Source organism: Buceros rhinoceros, unplaced genomic scaffold (genome assembly GCF_000710305.1).
Source record: "Buceros rhinoceros silvestris isolate BGI_N320 unplaced genomic scaffold, ASM71030v1 scaffold9374, whole genome shotgun sequence".
NCBI lineage: Eukaryota > Metazoa > Chordata > Aves > Bucerotiformes > Bucerotidae > Buceros > Buceros rhinoceros.
The window spans coordinates 69794-80799 of NW_010407633.1; the positions used below are offsets into that span (position 1 = coordinate 69794).

The 11006-nt window shown below is 41.5% G+C and overlaps 1 protein-coding gene across 1 annotated transcript in view; it reads left to right on the plus strand.

Annotated features, from left to right (window-relative positions):
- Window positions 1-11006, plus strand: part of MET (MET proto-oncogene, receptor tyrosine kinase) — a 65743-nt gene that overhangs the window by 50416 nt on the left and 4321 nt on the right. Inside the window, exons 11-14 of the mRNA XM_010134548.1 lie at window positions 4474-4620; window positions 6623-6779; window positions 7584-7724; window positions 10143-10373. Of these exons, the coding sequence (XP_010132850.1) occupies window positions 4474-4620; window positions 6623-6779; window positions 7584-7724; window positions 10143-10373 (676 nt within the window). The remainder of the gene's footprint in view (window positions 1-4473; window positions 4621-6622; window positions 6780-7583; window positions 7725-10142; window positions 10374-11006) is intronic.

Consider the following 11006-nt stretch of genomic DNA (forward strand, 5'->3'; position numbering starts at 1 on the left):
CGAGTCAGCGGAGAGCTGGGAATATATAGCTGCTGCACGGCTCGGTGCCTCTGTGCAGTGACAGCAGTGTTTTCCAGTATTTTCCAGGTCATGCATTGGAAAGAAGGCTCATTTAAGAACAATCATAGAATGACTTAGAGTGGAAGGAACCTCTGGAGGTCTTTGTAGTCTACCCTCCGTGCTCAAAACAGGGCTGAGTTAAAAATTAGGTCAAGTTGCCTATAGCCTTGTCTAGATGAGTTTTGAAGATCTTTAAGATTGGAGATTTTACAGCTTTAAAAACCCCAGCTCCACTAGCCTCGCATTGTGCATCCTGCACTTCAGCTCTCTTCCTAAGTCGGTGGTCCTCTGCTGTATTTCATCCAGTTCATCAGTATCTCTCTTGTTCTATGGCATTCAAAATTTGACACGATTCTCCAGGTGTGGTCTCACAAATGCTAAGCAGAGGAAAACAATCACCATCAATCTCCTGGCTTTGCTGTTGCTAAAGTATATGATGAGCCTTCATCACTACAATGGCACACTGATGCTTCATTTCACCTCGTGGTCCACGAGGACCGCAAGTCCTGTTCTCTAGAGTGTCTTTCTACTGTGCTGTCCCCCGCCCGTCCTGGTGCATGGGGTTATTCTACTTCAGGTGCAGGACTTCGTATCTGTCTTTGTTAAATTTATGAGGTTCCTGCTGGCCTGCTCTTCCTGCTTGCCACAGTCCCTCTGAGAAGTGGTCCTGCCCTCCAGTATCTCAGTCATTTTCCTAAATTTTATGTCACCTGAAAGCACAAGGACAGTGCATCTTGTCTTTTTTTCAGGTTTTGGTAAAGATTTTAAGCAGTATTGGTCCCAGTGTCAGACATTGAGGAATGCCACTTATTAGACTCCTAATCTTTGAGCTGATGGCCGTTCAGTCTTTCACCCTCCTTAGGGTCCATCCATCCAGTCCATATCATCCCAATTTGTTTTCAATGCTAGGAGACACTGTGTTGCAAACCTTGCTAAAATCAAGGTAAATACTGTCCAGTGCTTACCCTTCATCTATAGAACGAGTCAACTCATAGAAGGCAATCAAGTTGCTCAGGCAAAATCCACCCTTAGGAACATATGCTGGCTGTTCCCAAATGCGTTCTTGTCCTTCCTCTGCCTAGAAGAGCTTCCATGAGGACTTGCTCCATAATCTTCCCAGGGTCTGAGGTTAGGTATTTTTTAACTATCTTCTTTCTTCTACTTTTGAACCTTTCATTTTCCCTTAAGGAGAAATCCCTAGTGCTTGCTATTTAATGCTGGGAAGAAGCCATTCAGACGAGGAAAGCTGGCAGAGGACTGTCCCACTGACAACTGACTGCTGTCACAATTTTCTAGTATTGATGTCACCTGTAGTCATGGCACCCAAGGCAGCTGTCTACCTAAGTCTAATGTCCTGATTATTTCCTGGCAACCAAGTGGAGAATAGCATCAGTGAAAGCTGGTCTCCTAGAACAAAGCATGAACAAGCACCAATTTAACGTCTTCGTCTAAATAGAATTAGTTATAGTGGGATGCTTCTATCAAAACAGTGAGGCGACTTTCAGAATTTATAGTCAGGAGCCAAAAGATCATTACAAGCTATATTGGCAACACTTTTCCCTCGCCCCATACCCACACACAAAAATACGCACACACAAGTTTACATGCCTCATGGTCATATTTTGTGCAGTAATTAAGCAAACTCAGCATGAAATTAAATGGCAGCTTGCTTCAGTGAACAGTCTGTTCTACCAAACCAAAGTTCTTTTATCTTTTTCTTAATTAGTTTCAGAGGGGTGGAGGGAGCTTTTATCACAAGTTTTTCAATCAGACTAATCTAGTGTGACATATTTGGCTTTCATCAAATGACAGTGGGTACCGATTGAAAGGTTCTGTTTGGTTTCCCCTGATGACCATAAGACGTTTTTGTAAGAAAATGTTACACACAAGAAAACATTAAGTCTTCTACCTAAAACACAGTCAGGCCACTGTGTGCCATGAATGCCAGTCCTTCTTGTCTTCAGTGCCAGCTCTTTGGCTTCCACACTACCGAGCCTTTCAAGGTCCCACATCATCACTGTTTTCCTCTGCCAAGTGTTTGGCTCTCTAAAGTCTCTCAGTGCCCACCATGCCACAGTCAGAGGGGTCATGGCAGAGTGGCCTGAGGCACTTCTCTTGCTTTGACACTGTGAAGACACCGCTTCAGAAGTGCTCCCATTTCCTACCAGCACGGGAAGCTCTCAGGGCAAGAGAAATTGTGGTGTTTTGCTATTGGGGATGACCGAAGATCTGAATCTGCTGAAAACGATAGTCTACTTGCTGCCTCCTGCAGGAGGAACTGACTCAGTCCTGCAGGCTGGCCTGCTGACAGCCTGCTGCATCCTAGCTGTGGAAAAACCCCAATAAATGCATAAGGAAAGAAACTGCTTCTTACCTCAGTCTGCCCGGAGGCCTGGCCCAGTCGGGTTGTGCTTGTGCACCAAGCTGGTGCAAGGACTCTGAGTGTACTTCCAGAGGAGACCTAGGAATGGACCACCAAGGAGCTAACGTGTATTTATAAATATAAATCTTCCACTAGAGAAATAAGTAGCACGATTGTCATTTCATGTTACGCAGCACATCTGAGATCTTAGCTGTCCTCTGGCACATCTGTCCTAAAACTCAGAGTAGCACAAGACTTACCAAACTGTCTATTCCAAAGCCAGTACCATACACTCTTTATGAGATAATCTTAAGGACCTCTTCTTGTCTATTTATAGGTCACTCTGTTTTCAGTCTTCTTCCACATTGTATAGAAAATGTGTCTCAGTGTCTGGTCCAAGAGAGCACAATATGGACATCCTAGTATTTCTGAGCAAGCTGAAGCAGAAGCTCTGCAGCTGCAGTAACTCCTCATACTTCCCAAGGCAACCCACTCCACTTAGGAACCTCAAAAATTCTTCTGACACCAATCTCAAAATTTTCACAGCCTGGTTTGTGGTCCTTCTACTGCTTCCAGACTTTCACCCAAATTCGTCTCATCTCCCTAAATTTGTGAAGTAGTTGATCTATCAGGCTGGTTTGCAATAGCTACTCAGTCTGGTAATGAGCTTCTCCAGCCTGCATGCAAGGACATTGTTCAGCAAGAGGGAGTAATACATATTTTAAAACAGGCTCACAGGAGCCAGTTTCCTCCTTTTCTTAAAATTTTAGGCAAATTCTGGGGCCCTGAGAAGAGCAATTATAAAAACCAGCTAAGGACCACCTTAGGAGACATCACTGATTTTTTTTTTCCCCTTTCAGTAAGTACCAGTTTTGGTAGAGTAAAAAAATCTTAGATTCAGTGTAGAAGAAAAGGAAGCCACTCACCTGCACTCTCCAGAATAATATATTTATCCTGAAGATGGAAAACTCAAATTCGAGTTCATTCAGGTGCATCATTCAAAGGAAAGATTTGAACATGTATGGCTAATAATCTGCAGCAAGCCTCCATACTAATAAGCAATAAGCAGTCAATCACATGCTCCCTGCCCCACTGAATATTAACTTAATTCACACCAAACAGAATGGCTCCAAGCAGACAGAAGATAGTGCCGCTCAGAATAGGATCTTATTGTCTTCCCAATGTACAGGGCCACATAGCAGTGTCAGCCATTACGTCTTCCTCCCTTCTTGTGAAAAACTCCCAGATCCAGCCCACATAAACAGCCTGCATTAGTGTTGTTCCCCACACTCCCTTCTCCCCTTTTAATCCCCCTTAATATGTCGCCTCTTTCATCTTAAACTGGGCTGTACACAGGATAGAGCAGCTGCTTAAATACTGATGCACTCCTGAGCACAGAAGGTCCTGAACTTGTCCTGTGGACACCACTATCACAATACCAGAAGGAATAATATTTCAACCAAGTCTGGGATGTGAAAGCAGGTTTTCTGAGGAGGGAGTGCACGTTTATCACTGTCATCTTCACCAGGATTTGTTCCATTTTGGTCTGTGGAACGTGATTTTAACAGATTTGTGCATTTTTATGAATATAATTAATTAGTTCTTTTGAAAACCTTCACTCCTGCTACCATAACCACTTGCAAAACAAAATGTTTGAGATGCCTTTAGTTTGTGGATAATATAATGCCAGTTTTGTATAAACAACAGGGTCACATAATGCGTCCTTTCTTGTGCAGATTATGCAAAAATCTAAACAGGACCAACAGGATTTATCCCTTGGACATCTACATTTTTAGAAGTCTGTGTGGGCTGTATGACTATTAGTGACAGCAGATTTTACCCGAAAACTTTTATCATCCCCCTCTGGTCTGTCTGTCAAACTCCCATTTACATGAAAAAAACCTGATACATGCATATTGACATGGCAATGTAGATTTGCATTAGTCTTTTATTTCATAATTGTTTTTCCATTAAAAACATTTTCCAAGGTAATAAAAGGACTTAACTTTTATGAGGTGGTTATGTAATATGAAATTGATTTTTTTTCCAAGGGAAATTACATTGATTCAGAAGCTGTTAAAGGAGAGGTGCTAAAAGTTGGAAATAAAAGCTGCGAAAATCTCCTCCTGCAGTCGGAATCAATTCTGTGTACGGTTCCCAGCGATCTCCTGAAATCCAACAGTGAGCTAAATATAGAGGTGAGGCAGTTAAACCACACATGAGATATTAATGCCACTTTTATTATCATTCCCAATGCCACTGTTGAACCTATAAACTTCAAATTTAAGCCTAAGCCTATATTTAGAGAGATAGCTCTATCCCTGTTTGTTTGGATGGAAAGTCAAATAATACCGACTATTTTAAAAGAAGGATTATCATCATTGTTGTTATTACCTGTTTGTGCAGAGACTTTCTGGAACCTTAGGCACAAAGTAGGACCTAAATGAAGCACAGAAATAAAATGATAGTTATTAATCCAAATGCAAGAGGAAACATATGGGGAAGAACAGGAAGTTGTAATGGAGTGGATTTACTTTGAGCTCATGAGCCCTTTTTGCAGCAAAAAATTCTGCTACAGTCAAGAGAATCAGATCCCTTCTGAAAGATTTTTTTCTTTTGTCTGCTTTTTATACTTTCATTTCACTTCTTTTTGTAAGATGCAGACACTTAGGACAAATGTTTGGGTTCCACTATTGTTCTAAAGGTGGTCTCACTAAAGTCATTCGGAGTGCTACTGCAAATACAGACTGCAGACAGTTTTGACCTAGTGATTCATAGAATAAGACACAAATTTTCTAGTATCTGTATTTTTTTTAAATGTAAAAAAAGGAAAATCACAGTGGAATGGGATTACCTTATTGGCTGATCATGGACTCTGATTCACTGAAAACAGCAGAAACTTTGCCAGTTGTGTAAGTATGATTAGGATCAAAGTCTATGTAAGCTCTTTGAAGCAGGGATGATCTGTTTTTTATATGTCTTTATGGCATTCATCTCAATAGAATCCTGGGCCATGAATGGTATTCCTATGTGCTACTGCAATTTAAGTAAATAGTAGTAACTAATTTACTTTATTAATACAGTACATTTTAATTTATTTTAATATCAATCTGTTTTTAAATGTACACATTCAATTTCTTGGATGTATCAGGCAAACTATAAAATAAGATGCAGCTCTCCTTTTGGTGTATCCGGTGTTCCCCGGGCCCATAAATGCCTCGTTTCGTGTAATACTTGTGCACATGCTGCATTCAGTACCTGTTCTTATTTTTACATGTGCAGCTGGGGCTGGCACTACATTCAGTCAGTTCTACTGAGTGATACTTCCTTAAACTCTAAGAAACAGGTATGCGTGACATGTATTTCATACGTAGGAAAGAACAAAACATCAAGGGGTTAAATAAGGTTTCTGCTTGTTTACTGGCAAGGAGCCTCAGAAATAGCAGTCTGCCCAGCGAAGAAGAAAATTTGCTCTTTTGACGGGCAAATCCATCATTGCAGTACCCAGAGGAATGAATTCCACAGGAAGAAGAGAAAAGATAGCCAAATGCGTTCCAACTGACTGAGCTAGTGCTGTGTGACCTAAAACAGTTCTTCCCTGCTAGCTGCTTGGTGTTTGGTTGGTTGTTGATTTTGGGAGTTGTTTTTTTGTTTTGTTTTGTTTCTTTAAATTGTCAACAAGCTAGAAGCTGGCAAGGCACAGGCTCACGTGACCTTGGGAACGAGAATGCAGGCACGCTGTCAACAGAGAGAGCTTGATGTTACGGCACGTTTATGCCAGAAGGACACATATTAAAGACATGTGGGCTAATTTTTTTTAATGTACATCTCAGCCCATACATCCATAGGCCCGTACATTTCTGTGCACCATTTGAGTAAAAGTATGAATTTAGCATTTTTAAGTAGCAGTGGGACCTTGTTATCCGGAGTGCATGTGTGAGTGCGTGCCGTGTGTGTGGTGTGGCTCATAGATAGCTGTGTCATACCAGAGCTCCTGAAGGCATGTAACGAATCATAAAAATGTACATCTGCTTTCACGTATGCTAATACTACAATTTCTCCACTCCCAGTGTCTTATCGCAGTACAGCATCACAAAATTAAGATTTAATACATATGCTCATACTTCAGTACTAATAAGCTATGTCTTACTTGTCTTTTGAAATCATCACGCTACTGTTTTTCTTTGGTTTTTTTTATAGTGGAAGCAAGAAGTTTTGTCAACAGTTATTGGAAAAGTGCTGATCCAACAAGATCAGAATTTCACAGGACTAATTGCTGGAGTCGTTTCAACATCAGTTCTAATTTTTATCTTTTTGGTGTTTTTCCTCTGGAGAAGGAAGAAGAAACAAATTAAAGGTCCATCACAGTCAATTCCATCAAATAATTCCATTATTGTATCTTAGATTTTAAAAAAACTACATCAGTTTATGCTTTGCTTAACTGCCACGCAATGCCCTGTTGTAACCTGTCAGTAAAGGTTTCACAATCAAGTCCAATGTTTAGTTGCATTACAGCCCTTGGCTCTTGCCTGAGCTGGGTAAAGGGCCACACTGTGCCTAAAGGAGAAGGATTTCTGAGCTATTAGGAAAATTTAGTAACTTCTCTTCCCCAATCAGCTGTGGAAGACGGGATGAGTAAATGACGTGCAGAATCATGAGTGCTTCAGCTTCACCCAGTTGCCTTGTAGTCCTCCAGGCTGTGCCTAAATTATGCAAGACACAGAGTGCTGCAGTGTCTTGGTCTTCTGTTCGCCCAAATCAGGAACTTAGTCAGAGTGTGCCTCCTCTCTGGCCCTCATGTCTGGGGTTTCTTCCAGTGGGAACTGCCACACCACGCAAGGTGGGAGGAGGCAGGGAACAAGTATGTAACCAGATCTTATTCTGATGCAGTATCACAGTCAAATCACGAAGCTGGCCTCAGAGGCTTCGAAACTCTTTTGGATCTCCCAGTGTGGCCAAGAGTGGGGCTTTAGCAGAGGTTACAGCAAATCCTGTGCTGTACAAATAGCTCAAGTCCAGGTCCTTCACATGTCTGCCTTAGCAACAACCCAACCCTCGTTCTAGCACAGCAGAACATCTAAACTTGAATGAATACCTAAATGAATGTTAGCACACAGTAAACATGAGGGTTTCCTAATGTTTCTTTCTCCTCCTGCTTCAGATCTGGGAAGCGACCTAGTGCGCTATGATGGCAGAGTGCACACGCCTCACCTAGACAGGCTGGTGAGCGCGAGGAGTGTAAGTCCGACGACAGAAATGGTTTCAAGCGAATCTGTAGACTACAGATCAACTTTTCTAGAAGGTATACCTCTATTATGAATCTGTACGGATGATATTTTATATATCTTGCTTTTCTTACGTCTTCAGATTATAGCTATTTTCATCAATATCTTAATTTCAATTTCTCACCTGATTTCTCTGTGACTGCATTGTTTGGGACTTTCATGTGTTCACAGGCTTGCTATTTGAACTGAGCTTCTCAGGTGCTTCCCAAGATTAAGGTGCAAAGGATTTTTACTTTTACTCGGGTTGGAGGGATATATAAAATACTATAAGTAAAAACTCTCTGTAAGTATGCTCCACAATTTATTAGGAGCTAGTGGATGTAACGATTTTGTGTTATTGTGAGGTCCTTCGCACCATGCACAAATCCACTCTGAAAAAACTGCTTTTAAGGATAGTGTCAAGTGGCTGTACGTGTAGTGTGTCTTCGTGACTTCAAACAGTCATTATAAAGCAGTTCTGTCAACCTAACATGGACATGGCGTTTTGTAAACTGATATTCTTTTGTCTGTTCATGCCCCTCCTATACAATGGCACTTCGTATGATGCAGAAATGTTGATTTTAAAAATTAAGCTGAAGAAATATGAAAACTGTGACAACCTGAGTGGAGGTCAATGTATCCTGAGATGCTAGTCTCAGAGAACACACTGTCCATGTTCAGGCCTGTGGGCACGAGGGAAGAATAACCCTATGCTGAATACATTCTTGTGTCTTACAACACTATTTTAGAGTGGGTATTCTCCAGAAGAGCACTCTGCTGCATTTATCATACCACTCTAAGCTGAACATGTCCTTTAAGAGGTGTGGAGACAGTGTTCTGTGATTAAAGAGCCTTTAACTGTTGGTAGTTACCAATGATATTTGAGATAGCATAGATACTTGTTAGTCTCGGTATAGCCATAGTGTTGTACTATTTCAGGCGCTGCCATGTACAACTCAATATAAATCACTCCAAATCCTTATTTCACCTTTGTAATCCCTAATCATTGGAGCTGTGTGAGAGACAGGCCCATTCCCAGCTTTCTTTATGATTCTTTAATTGCTGCCACCAGCTTGCACAGGAAATTTATTGATTGAAAGATTCCCAAAGGAAAAGGAAAGCCTGTGCCACAGGTTAGAAGGGAAGGTGGTACACGAGACAAAACTCTGCAAAGATCCTTGGTGGCAGGTAAATACGCAGTGGTCCTGGGACTGCGCACTGGGAAAACACAGCGGAGAGCGCACCCAAAAAGGAGGTGCATTCACTTAATGTTCCTGTAGGAAAGTTTACATCAATTACTGTCAAAGAATAAAATTACAGGAAAATCTGAAAACATGCAGATTTACGTGTAGCAGCTGTAAAAATTATTGTGCAGCCATGGCTGGAGCATTTTACCATGATTATTAAACAGGTATTTGCCCTTGGTGACATAAACATGGCTTTATAAATGTAAAGAGTTTGGGTTTTTGCTTCTGGGTAGAGCAGCACTGGGTTTTTTCTCAGCACCGAGAGCAATAACAGCACTATATGAAAATTTCCCAAGTTTTATACATAAATATATAAAGCATGTCTGTACAACATCTTTTACTCTTTATGATAAAATACCTGATAATTTCTGTTGTTAAATCTATTCCCTTTTTTCTTTTTGGCCCTGGGCTAAATTCTGCTTATTGACTCCACTGGAATCATTCCAGACTTAAATTTGTGTAAATTAAGCTTAATTCTTTGATTCTGTTACAAAAATACAGGAAACAAAATCCTTTAATGAAAAGCAATTTAAAATACCTGAACAACATGCTGTTGACAAAAATGACTTTCTCAAACAGAGTCCTTGCCTGACTGCAGCATTTTAATTTCTGCTGTTTTAAATCAGCTGGCTCATGTTATTTTCATGAGTAGCACCAACTGTATTATCTTCAGCAGTTGCAGGATATGAATCACCTCTGGGCATTTCCCTGGTTGAATATTTACCATTGCATAAATACAGTTAGTCACCAGCAGTTTGGAAACCTTCATGAAATGTAGAGTTCCCTACCAAATTAGAACATGACACTAATAAAAGGTTTCATGTTTTTAATTGTTCACTACTTCCTCCTCCCATATTGCTGTCATTTTTCCATTTTACTCTTGTTACTCCCAGTTACTAGAAATGCTATAACCTACACTTGGCAAGAAGTGACAGGGCTTCATTCCATCCCCTCAGAAAAGTGGAAGTTTTGCCATTTACTTTCAGAAAAGTAGAGCTGAGACAAGCATAAGTTTGTAGTAACACGGTTTTCCTGGAGTTTGGCAGATGAGCAATGCATATTTTCATTTCCCCTTTGTGACCAAAACTTGTGCAAAGCCAAGCCACTTCCAAACTGATAAATTCAAACCTCGTTTACCAGTGAAATAAACCTCTTCATTTTCCAAAGAGAAGCCTAGAAGAATTATAACAGTTTCTGTTCATCTTGCAGATCAGTTTCCAAGCATGTCTCAGAATGGATCGTGCAGACCTGCCCAGTATCCTCACTCTGACCTCTCCCCAATTCTGTCTAGTGGAGACTCAGATTTAGCCAGTCCCCTTCTCCAAACTAATGTCCACATTGACATCAGTGCCTTAAATCCTGACCTGGTCAAAGAAGTGCAGCATGTGGTTATTGGTGCTGACAGCCTGATTGTGCACTTCACTGAAGTAATAGGAAGAGGTGGGTACTGCAACTTTTATCTTCAAACTGCTATTCTTTTTGCACAGCTGTTCTTTATAAAGCATTTGGTGTCTACACAGAGGTTTTTCAAGCTTTTTCCCTCTTACAGCACTGCATCCCATGCACCAAATGAAGGGGGAGACTAAGGGCCTCTTCTCTGAAGTCAGATGAAGGGTTGCGGATTTGATCAGTTGGAGAAGACACCGGAGGGAAGAAGGAGTCTGCCAATTAATGGGGCTCCTTTGAACTCAGAAACTTGCTGGTTACCCCTCAGGGTTACCCCTCAGAGCTGCCTCACTCTCACCCTTTTCCAGGCTACAGGAAAGCTCAGATCCATGAGGCTGCAGTGCAGAAGTGAGGCTGCTGCAGAATATTGCTCGAGCCTAAGGCACATGCCTGAACAGCAGGGGATGCTGAGGCAAGGGCACCAGCAACCTTAATCTCAGAGCCTAAATTCTAGTGAATGGCTACATGACACAGAAAACTCCTGCAGTGACTAGTGCATTCAGTAAAAGGCCCCATGGGCCAGGGGAAGTGCACACACTCTTTTCCCTCCCCAGGTTTTCCCCAGCTCTGTTTCCTTCTGCCAGAGGCTTTCCATTCCCCCTCATTCCTCTGTGATCCCAACTGCAG